The sequence below is a fragment of the Lacerta agilis genome, chromosome 5 (genome assembly GCF_009819535.1).
Source record: "Lacerta agilis isolate rLacAgi1 chromosome 5, rLacAgi1.pri, whole genome shotgun sequence".
In the NCBI taxonomy this organism is placed as follows: domain Eukaryota; kingdom Metazoa; phylum Chordata; class Lepidosauria; order Squamata; family Lacertidae; genus Lacerta; species Lacerta agilis.
Window position 1 is genome coordinate 43,945,273 of NC_046316.1, and position 21,107 is coordinate 43,966,379.

The 21,107-nt window shown below is 41.3% G+C and overlaps 1 protein-coding gene across 1 annotated transcript in view; it reads right to left on the reverse strand.

Moving 5' to 3' along the window:
* The window catches only part of INPP5F (inositol polyphosphate-5-phosphatase F), a 42,051-nt gene extending 23,719 nt beyond the window's left edge, over window positions 1-18,332 (reverse strand). The window contains exons 1-2 of the mRNA XM_033149519.1: window positions 18,199-18,332; window positions 6,525-6,605 (exon numbers count right to left, since the gene is read on the reverse strand). Coding sequence (XP_033005410.1) covers window positions 6,525-6,605; window positions 18,199-18,295 — 178 coding nt within the window. The 5' untranslated portion in view covers window positions 18,296-18,332. The remainder of the gene's footprint in view (window positions 1-6,524; window positions 6,606-18,198) is intronic.
* Between the last annotated feature and the right edge of the window lie 2,775 nt (window positions 18,333-21,107).

Below are 21,107 nucleotides of genomic sequence, written 5' to 3' on the forward strand. Positions count from 1 at the left end.
GAGATGGTTGGACAGTGTTCTTGAAGCTACGGAAATGAGTTTGACCAAACTGCAGGAGGCAGTGGAAGACAGGAGTGCCTAGCGTGCTCTGGTCCATGGGGTCACGAAGGGTCGGACATGACTAAGCGACTAAACAACAACAACAACAGGCCAGCACAGCAAGAAACACCGCTGTGTCTAGTCCCTGGCAACAGTCGTTTTAAAATTTCACAGCTGGTGCTCAAACCATTTTTTGCTGCTGTGCCTAACATCCTCACAGCATGCTTTTAAAACACGGTTGGATGAGGAGAGAATTGTTTTTAAATAAATTAGATGGATGGGAGACAACAGTTCTCTCGCTTTCTCTCTCTCATCACTAACAATACCCAGGAAGTAAACAAAACTAGCCTAGCAACTGTTTTCCTGGTCTGTTGGCAGCCCTCCTTTTAATACAATCAAATATATACAGATCACAGCCACAAGAAGCAAGCAGCATTCTGTCCTGGGAAGCACCAAAAGAAACAGGAACTGAAGTTCAGTGGCATAAATGCATTCAGAACTCTGTCTCAATGACTGAACTCAACAATCTGTAAAAATTGTTCTAAAGAGCACATACAAGTACTTCTAAGCCATCCTTCGTTGTGATAGTAATCATGCAACAGAGAATTGTAGAGTTGGAAGGGAACCTGAGAAACATCTAGTCCAATGCAATGCATGAATAGGCAGCCGTGCCATACAGGGATCGAACCTGCAACCTTGATAGATTAAAATGAATGTCTAGGCAGTGAGAGGAGAGTTCTCTTAAACAGGATTCCACGTAGGTTCAAGTGCTTCTGCTTGTCATAAATTTTCCAGTGAAATATGGACTTGATGGCTAAGACAGGCAAGACTATTAAAATATCTGACATTACAGTCTTGATCACTTTTTAATTTTGAATTCATACATCTATAACAGCTCACTCAGTAGAGTATGAGACTCTTAATCTCTGGGTCATTAGTTCGAGCTCCACGTTGGGCAAAACATTCCTACACTGCACTGCAGGGGGGCTGCAATAGATTATCATCATGGTCACTTCCAACTCTACAATTCTATAAAAATTTCAGCCGTCTAACAAATTCACTGATTTGCATTTTCAAGTGTAAATGACAAAGGAAGTATGCACAAAGCATAAAGTGATCCTACTGAACTGAAATCCCCCACCTGTTAAGTTTTAAATATATTTATACGAGGGATCAAAGTTTTGTTTTATTTATTTAAAAGCAGTTCTAAACCACTTAAATATTTGAAAAATCTCTAAGCAGCATTCAAAAGGTTCATAAATAGCTTGGAAAGTTCAAGAAAATATTCCAGTGCAATCTTAACTTAGTATGAATGCTAAACAAAGTTTTCCTTATTTTATATTTAAGAAGAGTTGTATTTAAAGCCTGAATGATTTAATAATAGATAACCTCTGGCCTGATATAATAAAAAGCTGCTCCATAAATAAGAACTAGAATTGTGTTCATTTGTGCTTGTTGCTCTCACCTTATATGGTAAAGACAAAAAGGCTCTGGGGAAAACAACAAAACATGTACAGCGGTACCTCTGGTTACATACTTAATTTGTTCCGGAGGTCCGTTCTTAACCTGAAACCGTTCTTAACCTTGAGGTACCACTTTAGCCAATGGGGCCTCCCGCTGCAGCCTCGCCACCACCATGCGATTTCTGTTCTCATCCTGAAGCAAAGTTCTTAACCCGAGGTACTACTTCCGGGTTAGCGGAGTCTGTAACCTGAAGCGTCTGTAACCCGAGGTACCACTGTATTACAAATGCTATGCTTCTGTGGTGATAATATTTATTGCATCTGCAGGAACAATTAATTATGACCTGAGTGTACCAGCACTTCTTAAGTGATGTAACAGAACATAAACAAAGACTTAATACCAAATGTAATCTGTAGAGGTATCTTTTAGTCTTATTCAAATCTTAGTCAAATATTTCAGGTCAATTGCCTCTAAGCACAGAGCAACTAATGAGCAAACCAAAAACTACAATGTCTCCATATGTGCCGTTCCCATTTCTTCTAGCCTTAATGAGTTCATAGATCCGTAAGTCTGTAAGGGAGTGTGACTCTGGTTGTCAATCACCCGTTTCTAGCTTTAAGATGGTATGACAACTTATTCCGCAGCATACACAAACAGGGAAATTTCATTCAAAGTGTGCCACTACCCCCATTCCATGTGCTACACTAAGATTAATGCAAGGTGAAATTAGATTCTTTAAGCCAGACTGCGTATGAGCAGCAGAGGCAACATTTGTTGCATTCATTTACAAGCCAACAACTTCCCGCAATGTATGTGTGTGTGTGTGTGTGTATCACAATGCTGTGGGGAGAGAAAGACTAACTATCCAGATATTCTTGATAATTAAAAAAAATAAGCCACTAAACATACCAAAGCTTCAATGAACATATTATTTGTTAACCACCCTTCTGACCGTTACCATCTTAAAAATACAGTTACAGGTAGGTAGCCGTGTTGGTCTGCCATAGTCAAAACAAAATAAAAAATAAAAAAATTCTTTCAAGTAGCACCTTAGAGACAAACTAAGTTTGTTCTTGGTATGAGCTTTCGTGTGCATGCACACTTCTTCAGATACCATGCATGCACATGAAAGCTCACACCAATAACAAACTTAGTTGGTCTCTAAGGTGCTACTTGAAGGAATTTTTTATTTTTTATCATCTTAAAAATGTCACCTTTTCTATTTAAAAAGGAAGGGTCTTTTTCAGGGCTACTGTAATAAATTTTTAAACTGGACCCTTTATTACTCAACCCCCCCCCCAAAAAAAAACCTCAGTTATTTACAGTTTCACGTTCTTCAAAGTGAAAATTATGATAAAAGAACTGGACTCCCCCCCCCAATATACACATTATTATATAGCAATATACAGCTTGTAGAGTTATAATAATTCCAACAGTCTATAATAACTCCAACAAACTCGAGTGTTCCTTTTCCTTTCAGCAACAGCCAAAGCGTAGCCACATCTTTCAGTGGCAGGAGTTAAGGATTAAAGCTTGCAATTCAGTTCTCATGCTGGGTGAGATGAGGCAAGCTATTACAAACACAGCAATTGTTTACAAACCCTGCTCAAAGGCAGAGTTAACTATTGCATTATGTATTTTATTTGTCATTCTAGGAAAACACGGATGCTATCAAAGCACAAGATGAAAGACCTGACTCTCCCTGCTGCCCCCACTAAACATTCCCTATATTAGCTAACAGGAAACATACACCGTTGTTAGCCTCAAGATTTTCCCTGTACATCTGAAGAGGGAAGCTGGGACATCATGAATGTCCCTGCCTGGAGTTTCTTCCTTGCCCAGAACTAGGTGGTTTTAAAGGAGGAAGTGGTGGTGGTGGTGGCGCTACTCCAAAAAAATTGACACAAAGGGTACACCTCAGCCTTTTCCTGCCTTGCCAGAAAGGAGGACGTACATTATTTACTGATTTATTTGTTTGTTTGTTTTTTGAGAAAGAAAACAAACGTCCTTTTTAGGAGAATCTTCCCCAAGAATGACTAACATGAATCATGGTTGAATCCAACTAATTTATACACAGAGCAGACACTTTTGGGCTGAGCAACTGAACTTCCCATTCCTCTCGTCTCCCCAGGTACCCCATTAAAAGTGTTTCAGTGGTTTGAGAGAAACCCCCAACAGATTAACAGAGCCCAAGAGAAATCATGCTTTCCTGTATGGTCCTAAAAATACAGAGTTTGTCATCCCTGCAATCCTAATATGCTCTCTTCCTCTCCTCTTCTCTAATTATATCCTCGGCATATACAAGAATAAGAGATAGCTCGTATTTGGATTGAAAAAGCAAAATGCCAGTATATCTGCAATAAAATTAATAGATTTTCCATTTTGTGATCACAGAATATAAAGATATTCTCTCAACGGAAAATGCTAAGTGTATTCACTTGCTCCTTTGCCTCAAGGTACACATTAGTATTTAATTGGGTCGTGGTCAACTATTTTTAAAATTACATTCATAGCTATTTTTAGAAAGGACCAGCAATTGTTATAAAAGAACATGCATACCTGCCTGCAGAACTATGGTCAACTATTAAAAAAAATTATATTCACAGCTATTTTTAGAAAGGACCCGCAAGTGTTATAAAAGAACATGCAAACTTTCAGAACTAATGTAGTTACAAATAAGCACCTATGAATATGAAAGCCATTAAAATGTATTCAGTGTTCTGGAAACAGAACACATTTCCAGGCTGCCAAGATGCCCTTTTATTTATTCAAGGCCTGTGCTCTTAATCAATGAATCAACCATGGTATCAAAGCTCTACAACTTGTCCATGACAACATTACCAGAGAGCTCCACAATGCAAGGAAATAAAGCAACGTTTCCAGCTTAGCTCCTCAAAGAATCAATAACTGCTAGTTGGCTTTCAAGGGAATGGTGTTGCAGTGTTCTTGTTAACTTGGGACACATCACACAGAGCCTTCTTATAAAATTTTAATCAGATACTACATTTAACCCAGGGAAAGCTAGATATCTACCAATAGCTCTGGTTTCTTCAGTGCTAACAGCCTAATCCTCTAAATTCTGTGCTTAACAGATATGCTTAGCATACACAGAAAAAAGAGGCTTCATCCAAGCAGCATTGTGAATAGCAGAAAATCACTTTATACAGTCCCTCTGTAGCTACACTGAAGAGATCAGAAATGAACATACTTACATACATCACAAACAAATCTAAACAACCAATGTTATTACTAGTACCTAGACTCCTAGAGATTATTGGAATGGAAGCAAATGGCATTTCTCGGATTTTAAAAACCGAGAAATAACAAACACAAACTACAGGAATGAAAGCTCAAGACTAAATTTGTAAAAAAAAAAAAAAAAAAAAAAAAAGATAGCTACAGGGTTCCTCAATGTTAGCTCATCAGAAGTTGTTCGGACTACAACTCCCATCATCCCCAAAAGGTTAGCCAACGGCCAGGGATTATGGGAGATGCAGTCCAACAACCTCTAGGTAGGGATCCAAAGTTAAAGGACAATAGCTGGTGCAGTGGCATCATAGAAAATTAGTGTCATTCTAGATACTGCACACAATTCTGGTCTTGTCTGCTTAAGACTGCTGACAGTCTTAAATGAATTTCCATCACATAAGCACTCCTTGCATCAAGAACTCAGCTACACTAAATCTCTTTTTTTTAGTGGAAGTATTAAGAAATATGATTTCCCCAACCTCTAGTAGTACAGGTCACATGGATTCTATACAGCGTGTAGAATGACTCCAACTCCACAAATAATCTGCTCATTTCAGAAGAGAGATTCCTTCTAACCAGTTGTACTATTGCGTTACATAACTGTTCTCTTTTAATCTATAGAGCCTTGAAAGAACTTTGAGGGCATCACTGAAGAAACAGTGAACCTTTCCCCCCCCCCTCTGTGAAATCTCTTCTTTCTTGTGTGTAATGAATCACAGGCTGTCCACAGAATGGAATCTCTAGGGTCTTGTTGAGCCCATACTAAAGTCACATCTGAACAGTACACAGCAAGAGCATTGGAGTCACTCATAGTTATCTGTGTTCCATGTTGGTAAGACCACTGGTTCTATTTTAAAATCTAGTGTTAAAGGAAGTTTTTTCAAGCATATATGAAAATCAGATATGTGGGTCTTTCTTGTTGTTGACCACAAATTTAGTGTTTTGTGGCAACTATTGGTTTTTAATCCATTTCTAACAATTACAAAAGATCAATTCACAAATACCGCTTGTTAACAGTATTTATTATTTAAAGGTCAGCTAAACAACTCTAGAGCAGAAGCAAATAAGACTCTGAAGCATGCTGACCTCACTTTTGAAATATTCAATGTGTGAGAGCTGTTTCTTTGGCAGGATTTCCAATACTATTCCATTAATAGAATCAAGCTTGTCTAGCTTTTCTAATATCAGCATGAAGCAGATGGTGTTTGAGGAAACTAGATGAGAAAGCCAGCCTAAAAAAATGTTAGTAATCAATGCTCCAGAAAACTGCATCTTCCGCTGAACGTTTTTATATCCCTGTCATTTGTAGGAAACCATTAGTCACCTTTATTTACAATCCAAAATTAAACTGATATCTACAAGAACTTTGCATTTATATTTGAGAACATTGCTCAAGCTGAACCAAAAGCATCACATTTTACATACCTCTGTATCTTCATGAAATTCTATTTACAGGAAGATGCTGATTCTTTACCTCCCCACTCTCCCAATTACCTTTTCCTCAGGTCAAGAAAACACAACAAAATATACATGAACCACTGTATATGTAAATAGAGCCAGTTATTTATGTGTTGCAATTCAGACACTGACATGAAACAAATGGAAGTGTCAGACAAATCAGTCTGAGAGGCACTGACAAAGCCCACTTTAGTTTTATCAATTACCGGTATAGGTAGCGAAGCCTTGTCAGGGGAGTTACAAGCACAAAAGGGCATAGCAATTTGAACATTAATCATCACTCTGGTAAAATGATTATTTTTTACTATTCATACCTGTGTGAAGCTGAACTTTTCCAATAAGTCCCTCAATCAAGCCCAGACAAATCGGATTCCAAGCCAAAAGCAGGTCAGTAGCTGTGGGAGAAATTTTACAAACACAAAAATGCAAATCAGAATCTGTGAGAAGCAATTTAAAATCAAGTCTGGTTTTTTGTTTGTTTGTTTGTTTGTTTGTTTGTTTGTTTTGATCCTACTTCTCCAAGGGATAGATTTGGCAGCAAGACCTCTAGTTGCCCATTCCTATAGTAGTGTATGTTATCTCAACACATACTTTTCTAGCTAATAACTTTGTAAATTGGTCACTCTCTACGGATTCAACAGGTTCCCACTGGAATATGTGAAGGCTCCATTTCATCTTTAAATGTCAGGTTTACTGTGCCAATTACAAGGCAACCCAAGCCAGTGGTTGTAGGCGACACCTCAGTTTTCTGTTCTACTGCTCCCACTTCATACCCCAAGTGAGGACTAGGCAAATATACTAGAAAAAGCCTCCTACCCCCAGCTGCCCTATTTGCTGTAGTCAGCAAGAAATGTCAGGGTGGGTAACCTTCCAAGACCCGAATTCCTACTTGTAGAGGCCCAAAAGCTTTCTTCAAGTGTAATTTTAAGCAAGGGGTTAAAAACAATTTTATAAAGTTCATTCCAGTTTATATAACTGGAAAATAGCTCTCTGCAGTAACTTAATTGTACAAACATGACTCATTTAGAGTTCATAATCAGAGCATAGATGACACACCCTTAAAGTATGAATGCCACTCTATTCACATACTACTCATGGTTTCAACAAGTTGAAGAAAACTTGGCAAGAGTGCTCTCACTCTCCTGTAAGAAAGAAGTTTAAGGGATTTAGAAGTAGCCATTGAAAGGGCCAACACTGCACTCCCCTATTGCCTTCTATGCCTGAGACCAGAACAACCACACTACAAAATAGCACACTAGGCCAACTCCCAACCTCAGCCTATGGAATTTACAGTTCAATCTCTGGAGTGTTTAACGTTCTTACTCACCAGGAGGACTTGTATTTTTAGTGTCATTTTTTCCAAGACTACAAGCCCTATTCAGGTGTTCAGCAGATATGTGTGTGAGGGCATAAACTATGTATGGAATATGAGGCCACATGTACCGGTATTTTGCCCCATGCACACCAGAACTTCTTCCCCTCTCTCTCCCTACACCTTCCTCAAATCTCCTCCAGAGGGTTGTAAGGAACCCCCAGAACCAATTTAGGGGGTACACAGGGAGGGGAGAGGTAGGGGAAATTCTATTGTGCAGCCCAAAGTCCTTGTGCTGATGGAGTGCCACCCTTAGTTGTATATATGATGTTTTTCCAAAAAGCATAGGATTGGGAATTCTAATCCAATGTTCCAATGTAGTCATGGTGAAAATTGAAGCAAGAGTGGTCCTTGTTCCATATTAATATATCCAGAACACGTTTGTCTCTGCTCTGCCCACCGTTGGCTCTATCTCTTCCCACATCTTGTATGCAGCTCCCCCAACAAAAGAATGCTGTCCACCACCCATGCTACAGACAGTATACCCTTTTAACAGTAAGTTAACCAGCTAGAAAGAACAAATACTGCAGAGGCAGTAATACCAGTTCTGAATAGAGTACCGGTATATGATCTTGCTGCTGTACTTCGTTTTTTCTTCCTGCTCATATCTAGTTTGATGGATCAGAACAACTAATAAAACTTCTGCAAGTCCCTGGTTGGAAATTAGTTATTCTGGCACAGATAATTCTGATTTCAAGGAAAGAAAAGAATGCAAAAATATCTATTCTTAATGGGTTACTCCTTCAAGGTTTTAGGAACAACCAACAGTGCTGTTTAGGTTTAAAATGAAAGCACACAAACTAAAGTTTATGTTCGGACAAAAGATTTTGTAAAACTGCTACTCGGAATAAATGTATTTTTAAACTTTATTTCAAAGAAATATTCTATAGGGAAATGTTCTATTCCAAGAAAAAACAATTTCACAATAAGATTAAAAGCTATTGTTTAAAGAGCAAAGAGTGCAGACCAAGCTGATGCTCTTTTGTCTAGAGACACTGTCAGTTTAAGCACCATTTGGGAAATGTTTCTGGTGCCAGCCACTATGCGACCCTGAATTCCTATTGTATTTATAAACAATTTGAATAGATCTGTTGATATTGGTAGTTTTGCTCAGAAACAAAGAAATGGAACAAAAGAGGGCTTGGCACTTTGCCACCTATTAGAATGATCTGGACAACAAAGCTGCAAGTCACTTCGTTATAAGTTGCACTCAGACTCAACAATGAGCCACAATTTAACTAGCCAGTACTGTACCAAGTTAGCATAAGAACAAAGATACTGTGGTTTGTTGGACCTAACATGCATTTGCTTCCTGCTCCATCCCCTGACTCTCCTGTGAATGCCCAGGTGTTAACTTGAATGCCTTATCAGCTGCCAAGGACTGGAATAGGCCTCTTACCATTGGCCAGCTGCAGAAACATGAATGATCTCCTCTTCTGAGATCTTTGGGCTACTCTCAGTACAGCCTCAACTAAACACAGCTCAAATGCTTTCCTTCCTTCCTTCCTTCCCTTATTCCTAGACATGCATCATGGAGGCCTGCAGCGTAATTTCAAGGCACAGATCATCATAAGAACTTTAAGCACCCATGGTGATGAATGGGGAAGACCCTCCCCTGTCTAAGAAAGAACAATTTTTACAGGAGAAGACAAGGGTGCTTCTGAAGAGACCACTGGACTAGCTTTCAGTACTGTCCTTAGGATCAGTGTGCATGTTAAGAGTGGTTTGACTAGCAAAACCTCTTGACAAGATGTCTCTGGAGCAGGTGATGAGGTGTGCTCTGGCGCCAACTTGACATGCTGCTGACACATGTGTGGAACACCACAACGTATCTGGAAGCAGCATCTCTTCTATCCAGGAAGATGGTGGCTACTTTATTGTAGTATGGCTTGGTCCTATCTTCCATGAATTTGTATAGTCATTTAATCCAGCTGCAAGCTCCTTATCCTGTGGCAGCAAGTTCCTAAGCTAATTATTCATTGTATGAATAAGGTCCTGTTGCTTATCCTGAAAAGATTATCAAATCATTTTGATGGCTGACCAAGTTATAATATTGTAGGGGGAGGGAATCTATCCATTCTCTACATTCCCTCCACATACTTTTTTTGAAATCAGCCTTCCCCAAACTTGTGCTCCACATTTTGAGGCATTCCCATATTTGAATACATACCAGTTAACCTTTTACTACAGTTTATCATCCTGTACTGTAAAAGTAAGTCTCTGAAATAATTAAAGATGCTGTTCTTGGCAGTTTAAAATATATAAATCAGAACAACAAACATGTATTTGAAAACAATTATTTCAAGCTATTTTTTTTAATCCTGTGAACAGAAGATAGTGTTGACAAAGTTTTAGGATATCATGCTATAAATTAATGTCATTCCTAGATGCATATAAGCACCAAGTGAGGTTGCCTTCACTGTTAAGATTTAAGCATCTTCAATATTCCATCTTCAATATCCAAAGTGGGTGCAAAGTCATTTTCTCTTAAGAGGGCTATTGTGCAACTGCATGCCCCAGGAACTGTGAGACAATCATAGGCACTTTCAGATGCAACAATATGCCAGATTCTCTGTCTGTGATGTGCACACCGCCAGATTTCTCACACTGCACTCATCTCCCTTGGCTCAAACATGATAAATAAGACAAGGGCCATTGGTTTCCCATTATATGCAAACCAAGGATTGTGCCTTGTTCCTCCCTTGCAAGTCACAATCAGCAATTCAATGACAAAACCATGGCTTCAGGTTGAATAGCAATTCTGGCTTGTTAGGGAGCAACAAATCATAATCCCTGGTTCAGACATAATGGGAAATCAATGCTTCCTGGTTTGTTTATCCTGCTTGTGCTAGGGAGGAGTGCAGTGGGAGTTATCACTTCTCATTCCCAATAAACCAGAAAGTCTAGATTATAATTATGTGCAAACAGTAATAATTTAAACTTGAGAGAGAAAACTAGCCAGTCATATGTTCCAGTACATAATTTTTAGATAATAAAATGGGTTTGTCATCCTCAAGTTCAGAATGTCTTTTCAGGATTCCTTCCTACCAACTTTTGCAAGTTGTTCTTTTGACATACAGCTTTGATGATGAGTAAGCGTGACACAAATAGATTTGTACTTGCCTCAAAACAGATTCAGTCATCAAATATGTAAGCTTCATTAACAGCAAAAGCTGTACACCTCTCAGATTGCTAAGAAAAGAACCTCCCAATAAACAAAATAATATCAGGCACCTATATGCAATAAACCATTTGGACTCTCACTTAAGCATAAGTAGGGTTTCTGACAATTGTAACAGTAGCCTTGCATGTTACTAAGCACAGTCATCATATATTCTTTCCTTACAGTTTTGCCAAACACTGTATCATCATTTAACACAAGACAAAAAGAGGGCTGGCAATACTTTTGCAAATTCAGGCTTTTGGAGGCATGCAGAAGACAATATTGATCCATAGATAGATATCCCCATCTGAACAGGTAAATTAAGTTAAATCAATCACTTTTGTAAATCAGAGCCTTATACAGCACTAACTATCGTCCTTCTCATCACATCCACTGAAAAGTCAGTCCACCAGGCATGCTGTTAGAGGGTCAAAGGATAATGACTGTGAATATAGTAAAACACAATCAACAAAATGAGGTTGGTGGGAATCCAATACTAGGCCTAAATGATGTCAGGGACACATATAAGAAGTCATGTGACTCAATGTCACTGTGCTCAGCAATACCCTCAGGGAAATATATTAGTGGACAATTCTAGAAGACATCACTTTGCACCCTATAGAAACTATAGCTGCAAACCTATATGCTTCCCTGAGAGTAAGCCACAATGGATTTAGTGGGGCCTACTTTGGAGTAAGCATACATGGGACTGCACAGTGACATCCATTCTACATAGTCAGCAATATCATAACAAAGTACCATTTTAAACTACACACAAGGAAGGAAATTTTATCCTAATCCTATTCTCTCTCCAATGTGCAGTTTTCAGCAGGGCAGGGAGGATTTTTACATGGCAGTGATTTAAGAATGTGATCACAGCCTGTAATATGAATTGGTACAGTTTAGGAGGAATTCTGCCACATGATCTGCTATTTATTACATTTGTATACCTCCTCTAACCAAGGTCTTAAGGTGGTGAGTGATGTACATATTTAAAAACACAATACAACAGTATGATAACCAAATCCAGCTGCAAGTCAGGCAGAATGAAAAGAACAAAACAGGAATTAAACAGAAGCAAAAGCCTGGTTAAATAAATATGTTTTAAGAAGGCACTGAAATAACATTAAAAATAGCTCCTGCCTGAGGTCAAAAGGCAGACAATTCCATGAAAAAACAAAATCGAAAATTCTTTCTAGTAGCACCTTAGAGACCAACTGAGTTTGTTCCTGGTATGAGCTTTCGTGTGCATGCACACTTCTTCAGATACCATGAAAGGCTGCTGTTACAGAAAATGCTTCCCCATCAGTTGAACCTCTACTAGTTGTGGCACCAGAAAGCTGCTTTATACTGCCCAAGATTCATTGGTCCATCTAGCTCAGTACTGTCTACACTGACTGGCAGTGGCTTTTCAGGGTTTCAGATGGGAATCATTGATTTGCCAGAAGATACCAGGGACTTCTGCATGTAAGGCAGATGCTCTGACACTGAGCTACAGCTCCATGAACCTTGCTCTGTAGCTTATTGGCAGCTAGTGTAATTCTTTAAGAACTAGTATAATGTGTGCACAGTTGGTACCCCAGCCAGCACATGTTGCACCAGCCACAGCCTCCAAACCAGCCTCAAGGGCCACCTCACATAGAAGGCATTACAGTAGTTAGATCAAAAAGTTACCAATGCACGAGTCACTGTGGAAAGGCTATGCCTGTGCAGGAACAGTCGCAGCCAGCATACCAGCCAAAGCTGACAAAAGGAACTCCAGTCACTGTTGCCACTTGGGCTTCCAGAAGCAAAGATGACCCAGGAGTACCCCCAAACTGGACACTGGCTCCTATAGAGTGCCTCTCACTCACATCCCACATACTTAGACCAAAAGGATGCTATGGTCAATGGTATCAGAATCTGCTGAGAGATCCAATAAAAGTAACACAGCTGCACTCCCTCAAGGTCATCCATAAAAGTGGCCAAGACAGATTCTGTCCCAAAACAAAACCTGAACACCGGCTGAAACAGGTGCAGACAATATTTTTCTTTCAAATTATGGCAGAGCAGCTTAGCCATTGACAAAATGCTTGGAGCACCTCAACTTAGCAATACTACGGGTAACAATGGCAGTGAAAACAATGTTAAAAAGGTGGAACTCACAGGAATGTAAAAGCCTATATTGTACATGCGTTATTATACATCTATACTTGCACATGCATCATCTTGTAGATTATATAAGAAAAAATACTATATTTATGATTATAAGATTCACACAAACTCTTACAGCTGTCATTTTGTTTATGGATGGGTGCAGTACACACATCTGGCATCAAAGATAGAGCAAACATCTGAGACACTGACATATCCATTACCTGAATAGTCTAACTGTATTCTTCATACTAGGTATAGTATTCTCCTTGTGTTATGTGATTAGTACAGAATACTCGGTGGTTTAGTTTTCAATCATTCATCTCAGTGTGATCAATGCTAAGTTGTAATCAAATGCTGACTTATATATATAGCTTAATACTCAATAAGAACTGTACATGATTGTATGGGAGTTCATATAGGACTACGTAATTTCACCTGCATTTGATTAGTAGTCTTTGTAGTACCAGGATACATAACTTCATGAAACTGCAAATCAATGAGAACTGTTGGTTGCTAATTTCCCATGGCCAGCATGTTACTTTCTATATAATAAACTGGAAAAAATACTCTGATTGCCATCTCAAAAGACCAGTTCTTTGCAAAAGGGAGACAAAGAAAGATAATGAATGTATCCTTCAGCAGCTCCACTATTCCTTTTTCAAAACATCATGTACTTTGATAAGCAACATAAAAGCATACAGGAAAAATTATTCCTTTGTTCTCATTCAAGAGTTCCACAAATCTGGCTAGCCAGCAAATATTGCTTCTGATAAGAACCCTTCCAGGTACCATCCCAATGGTGAGGACAAGGTCTCATCTGATGCTATGCAGAGCTAAAGTCTCAAGGTGACAGCAGTGGGTGGGCCATCGCTCTCTTTCCCAGATCTCAGTTGCAGAATGGAATGGTGACTTAACATTTGTGCTGAGCTTCAGAAAACTGTTAAGTAGAACAGGGTTCTTCATGTTTGCTCATCATGGTAAGTGTGAGGCTGCCCACTTTTGAGCATGAAAAGTCCTATACTTCCTCTCAGTCTTGGAGCTGCAGGAGGGATGGGTAGGCAGGGATCATCCTCAAGCAAACCACACCCAGGGCCCGGTGGAAGGCTGGCTATTTGCTTGGTTGCTGCATTGACAAAATGCTTTGAGTACCTCAAAAACCTAAACTAAAAGGCTTTATCTCCCCAACTTTTACAGTACAAAGTCAGGAACAAGCGGAGGGGGTGTCCCAGTGACAGCAAATTCTAGCTTAGCCAAAAAGTGTAGGGTATTGAAAAAGTATTGCTACTCTAGAGGTTCCCATAAAGGTCATTGCAATGTCAGGGAAAGCCCCTTATGCATGTAAGTGAAAAGATAATAGCTCAGTAGTAGAGCAAAGGTTTGTGTGAATGTCCCAGGTTCAATCCCTAGTGTCTCCAGATAGGACCGGAAAAGACGTATCTGAAACTCTGGACAGACATTGCCAGTCAGTGTAGCAATATCTGGAGGAATCTTGTCAAGCACTCAACCTGATCATTTCACATCTTTTGGAAAAAAGGAGGACATTAGTAAGAACTTTGTCGGGGGGGGGCAAGGAGAGGGGGGAAATAAATTAACATGTTTTTTGTCTGGTTGGATTTAAGATGCTCTGTGTGTGTGTGTGTGTGTGTGTGTTATAACAAAGATAGAACCCACTTTTGATTTTTGTCTCACTCACTTTCGATTTTTGCCTCAACCACCAATGGAGTGCAGCCCCTCACACTCACATACACACTTCCCCGGTTTCCACAAATGTATGCTACTCTTGGGCTAAAAAAAAGGTTCTGCCACCCTTGCTCTAAAAAATGCACCGAGCAAACAAAAGCACTATGACAATACTTTGGTACCATTCCAATAGGTTCATTAGGGCACAAACTGAGCAAATCAAATGAGTGTTAACAAAACATGTGAAAAGACTGCAAGTGAAGCAAGAAATCTCTTACACATGGGCAATACAAAAACAAGTACACAGTCATTTCCATATAAGCTATAGTTACACCCTCTAATGTCAAAATTCCTGGAAAATCAGCAGTAAAGTCTCCTTGTAGCAGCCTTACCCAAAGTTGTGCCACCATGATATTTTGGCTTACAACTTCCATTAGCCCCAGGTAGCACAGACATATTGTGGAGTTTTAGCACAAAACTTCTGGTGGGCACCAGGTTGGGGAAGGTTGTATTACAAACACACACAACACAGCTACCGGTACTTTGAATCTTCCTAAAGCATTCAAAAGCAAATGTTAATTTCCTACAATGTGCTAAACAAAGGAGAAATTACAACGTACCAAGCACCATATTGCATTTGGAAGGTGGTGTCAGTGAACTGTAATTGATAGCACTTTAAAACATAAGACAACTTGAGTTTCAACTATCTGAAGTATAACACAGAGGGGAAAATCCATTACCAGACATCTAACCTTGCACGTTCCAAGAGCTCTAAATAAGAGGGGAAGGGCACTTTCATACTAAATCTGACATGCTCCTACTTACTCTTGACAGGGTCAATTGCAGTGGGTTGGACTAAATGACCCTCATGGTCCCTTCCAACTCTATAATTCTATGATTCATTTGTTCTGCTTCCCCAGCCAACCTCTACCTTGTGTCCATCACCATATGAGATCACCACCTTCCTACATACTTCCTTCATCAGCAAGCTTATCCACGACCAATTGTCAAAAACTGGACCAGTATACAGTACTTTCACAAATCCCAGGTATATTATCCACTCCAGAAGGTGCTGCACTCCCATCAACTTGCTTTTAAAAAAATCTCTATCCTAGCTAACTCCAGCAAACCCTCAGCCCAAACACTCCTTCCCAATTTAGATAAGCAAAATTTTAGTTCAGTCAGTGTGGCTCTGCACTGAACCATCTAAAAAGCCTGCCCTTTCAAAAGTTCACAATGTGCCTCTTGTTTATTTATCTCAAAGTTTTCATACTCCGTCCTTCCTCCAGCTTACAACAAACAGCTTACATCTTACAACAAACAGCTTACAGCTTACAACAAAATGTAACAAAATATAAAATACAGAACCAAATAGAAAGGTTCCAAAGGCCTTCACAAACAAATGCATTTTTGCCTTTCACCTATATGTGTGTGTTTGTTGTATCTTAATTTGGGGAGAGTTCCATACATGGAGTGATGCCACTGAGAATTCACTGTCTCGCTTGCTTGCCCCACTGGCTGGCAGGACTATAAGCCGGGACTCTCCAGCAGATCTTAAAGCTCAGCTTGGCAGGCACTTAAAACGCAGGGTGGCAGGCATCAGGAAACATATTCTGACAAGAATGTAGGCCCCAGATTGTTTAGACTTTGAATTGGGCTTGGTAACATACCGGCAGCCAGCACAATGCCTTCAGGATTGGAGCCATATGATCCTGTCTGGCCGCACCCAACAACAACTGAGCTGCAACATTTTCAAGGGAAGTCTCACATAAAGGGCGTTGCAGTAGTCTATACGGGAGGTTATTAGAGTGATGAAAACGAAGGACAAACCTTCCTGGTTCAGGAATAGCCACAACTGTCAAATCAGCTGGAAGTGGGACTAGGCACCATCAAGGCTACTTTCACATCCAGTGACAGCTTGGAATCCAGAAACACGCCCAGACTATGAACCTGCGCTTTCAAGGGGAGTGCTGCCCTATCGAAAACAGACCATATTCTTGAGCCTAAGAACCATGAACCCACAGCACCTTCATTTTGCTCAGATTCACCTTCAGTTTACTGGATCTCATCCTGCCCATCATAGCCTTGAGACATTGGTTGAGCACATGCATAGCCCCTGTCATTTAAGAGGAATGGAGACAATACTGGGTATCAGTATACTGAAGTCCCAACATTCAGATGGCACCTCCCAGTAGTTAAACGGCACCAGGGACAAAACAAAAACATGTGGCACCCCACAGCAAAAATACCATGGGGACAAGCAAAAGTCTCCCAATGCTGTTTTCTGTGACAAAGTAAGAATGGAACCACTGTAGTATAGTGCCCCAACACCCAATTCATAGTCACTCTACAATACCGGTATCATGGTCTGCAATATCAAAAGCTATGGAGGGTTTGGTGAGAATAAACAGGGTAGCATACCCCCATCTTCTCTCTTCCAATAATGCATACTCCGCAAGGCAAACTCAATGTCATACTCAGGTCAGAAGCCAGATTGGACTGGGTCTAGAAAATTGGTTTCATCCAATAACAAGTGCAATTGAACACCACTCACCTTAATCACCTTCCCTAAAAAAATGAAATATTTGCATCAGTTGTCCACTACCTCTGGATCCAGAGAGGGCCTTAAGGAGCATTTGCACCACCAACACTTTTAATGTGGTGGGCATCAACCCCTCTTAAGATGAGGCATCAGTCACTCTCTGACCCACCCAGACGTTTAAAAAGCCATGTAATACACTGCTCTGGGATACACAAGCCACAGAGAAATCTCCATATGGCTTTAATCCACAGACAGCCAGGCACAGCAAGCCACAGGATACATCCTGAGGGCGACAGAAGAACTCCATGCAGTGCAAGGGCATGCAAAACTGGTGTAACTCTACCATCTTGGGAGGAGGTGTGTTGCTTTCCATGGGTCAGACCTATGGCTGGGCACAGATTCCCTACTAACTTACATTGTAAAACACTGTGTACTTAAAAGAGTGCTTTTGGTCTTCCAGGAAAAGAAATTCAAACCTACACAAATCAGGCCACGAAGAGTTCACTGTTTGCTCTGAGTCACCGATTTTATAGGTGAGGAAAGGAACAACTATTATGGATATCGTATGTTTGAGTGCATATTGTGGGGGTGGGGGTAGGGATTGTGCGTGTCCTGTTTGCTAGCAGCTTCGAGTCTCTCTAACAGAAACGGACAGGAGGGGGTGCAAATAATGAAAGCCACAACCTCCCAAAGGTAAAAGTGGTCACCAAGCGGGTGGATCCGACGCCAAGAGTCGCCCCTTTCCCCTGCCCCGCTGTCCATAATTCCCTCTTTCCTCCCGGCCTGTCAAACACACACACACACACACACACCCGACAGGACCCCTCACCTTCGGCCGCCCCTCCACCCTCAGTCCCTCCACCTGGCGCCTCCCGCTCACCTGAGCGCGCGCCCAGCACCCCCCACCCGCCTCGCAGCAGGTGCGCCGCCCTCCCGCCGCCCTTGGGCGACCCGGACTCAAAGCTCCCTCCGCCCGGCAGACCTCAAGTCTTCTCCTCCCCTGAGAATTGCTACTCCGGAGACTGAAGCCCCTCGGGCGGCGGCGGCGGCGGCGCGCCCCTTTCCTTGCCCAGCCCGCCTGTCCCCGCGACTCACCGGGACGCAGCTGGAGGCTGCCGTCGGCGCGGCTGCACCACAGCGCCCGCTCCCCTTGCTGCAGGATGTAGTGGTCCTTGGCTTGGAAAAGCTCCATGCTGGGGGCGAGAAGAGCGCCAACCAAGAGTGGAGGGAGGGAGGGACGGAGGGCGGCGAGGAGGAGCAGCGGCCTCGCCTCCCCTCAACCCGCCGCCGGGTTATCCGAGGCGCGGCGAAGGGACCTGCCCCGCTTTGCGCGCCGCGGCCACAGAAGCCGAGCGAGCCCTCCAAATTCCAAGAAGAGTGACGGGGGCGCGCTCCCGCCCGGCGCACCACATCCGCCGCCTGGAGGCTGGGCCCGCCTCCTTCGGCTGTTGCCGCCCCTGTCGGCGCTCCGAGCTGAGGCCGGGAGGGTTCCGGCGCGCGCGGGCGCGAGAGGGGGGGGGGGGAAGAGAGAGAGAGAGAGAGAGAGAGAGAGAGAGAGAGCCCCGCTGGACACGTGACTGCCGCTGCCAGGCCTTTCTTTGTGGTTGTTTTTATCCTGGAGATAAGCAGAGAGAGGCGCCCGGGCTGGCCTAGGAAAAGACACAAATCTTTGCAAAGAGAGAGGGGTGGACGAGCGAGGAGGCTGTGCTGCTGACACTCCTGTATACATGGTATACGAAAGGCCGGTGCTGTCTGTCTGCCACCCATCCAGAAAGAAAGCATCGTTGTTGTTTTTTTGCTTGCTTCTCTTCTTTCACTAACTCTTTTAGGACTTGGAGTCCACAGAGGGGGGGGGGGGATCATCAAATCATAGGATTGTAGACTTGTAGACTTGGAAGGGGCCACAAGGGTCATCTGCTTTCTTGAAGCCATCGTTTCGAGTCCTACCCTGTGGAGCTTGCTCCATCTTCCATGTGACAGCCCTTTAGATATTTGAAGATTGCTTTCATATCTCCCCTCGAGTCACTCTCCCCCCCCCCCCCCCGCTAAACATACCCAACTCTCAACCGTTCCTCATATGCCTTTGGTTTCTAGACCCTTGGTCCTCCTAGTGGTGCAGCAATAAAACTACTAGCACATTTGCAAAGCTAAACAGGAGCTGATATGCTTTCAAATTGGATGGCAGACCCTGTGTTGAGATTCCTGAATTACATGGGGCTGAAGTAGGTGGTGCTTAGGGTCTCTTGCAGCTCTACAGTTCTGTGGTGGTCAACTTGGTTGCCCTCCTCTGCACGTGTTGTGTTCCAACTTGTCAGTATCCTTCTTGAATTGTGCCTAGAACTGGACACAGGACTTCAGGTATGGTCGGACCAAGGCTGAATAGAGCAGTACTATTACATTTGTTGATCCAGACACTATATTTCGCTAGAATTAGCCTTTTTTTGCTGCTTCATCACACTGTTTACTCCACACTGTCTCTCCACACTGACTGACAGCAGCTTTTCAGCTCTTTTCAGACAGCAGTCTTTCCCAGATCTACCTGGAGATACCAGAGATTGGACCTATACAGTATTAGCAGAACAGGGTCTTTGAGCCATATCCATGAACTGGGCGGCATGCTTGTAAATCCCAGTAATTAAAAATGTAGGTCATCTATTCAGATCATGCACTTACTTATCTTTCAAGAATATAATCTATTTACCAAATTGTATTTTCTGTGGCATATCAGATGGGTGTTCAATAAATTGTAATAATTGAGATTGCCTTGTGGTTAGTAATGAAAGGCTTCTCGTTGAAAGAACCATTCCAAACCCTACATATACAGATAAAAAAATATTCTGAAGCTCTTCTTACCATCAATCAATCACATTAATAGAGCGGCAAATTGATCATGCATTTGTTAAATGTGTATTCCCTTCCAACTCGACAATTATATGATTCTATAAGTTGTTAGAAGACATACTTTAAATGGCAGTGAGGCTAAACCCCTGTATAACACACAGTTGGCTATCTCCAATGGTGGTTTTGCCTCAGTGAGAAGCACTTCTTGTCAAACAAGTCAGGGTACCCAAATTTCATTGAAGCACTACCTACTGCCATCATTGATAAGACCCTGATATGTTCCAGAGCATGAAAAAAGCACTTTCTACTTAGGCAAAGTCACCATTGGATGCAACCCATTATTGTTGCTTTATTTTAATAATCTAGATTTAATTACTTAGATTTCAGTGTTAAAAATGTTCATACTTGAACTTTAAAACAGACCCTGTATGAAGAATTTGCATAAAATGTCCAAGTTTATACTGGTTGCAAGATTTATAATTCTGAAGCACACTAAGAAGAGAGAGGTGTGTTTTGTTTCATTTTTAAGATAATTGTTTTGTTTGGAAGGAAAATGCCAAGAGCCATGCAGCCCTATCTGTTATCTTAATATTTCATAACAAAAAAATTATACCAAGGCAGAACCATTTCACTTTCATTAAAAATCGTTGCCTCTACAAGATTATAGCCAGAAGAATCTAAGGAATAAATATTTACAAGAATGTCAAGCAAGTCAACACTTATTATTGCTGCTTGGAAACAAAGCTTTCTTTTGCCAAATGGCTTCTTTTTCTCATGTCTGTTTATTTTCCATACAAATAGCATATATTTAAACATCGACATTTGTAATATGAGAGTTGAATGAACACGCTTGGTTAGAGATTACTATGAGCTTGTTGCTCATTCTTCCTCTGATGGTTCTCTCTCATTCCATTACCTAACATCTTCCTTTAAACACTCATATTAAATGTTTGAGCCAACATGTCTGCCTTCAATGTCACACCATGCCCATGCAGTGCTGGAAAATATGGTGGTTGTGTTGGTACATTGGCTGGTAAGGTGGATACATCCTAACAAATTATTTTGTGTAGGAAATGTAATTATTTTTGTTGTTTACTTCTAATTAAATCTCCTTTTCATTTTTATCATTTTGCAAAGGTCTCTTTTACTTTTATTTTTATTCT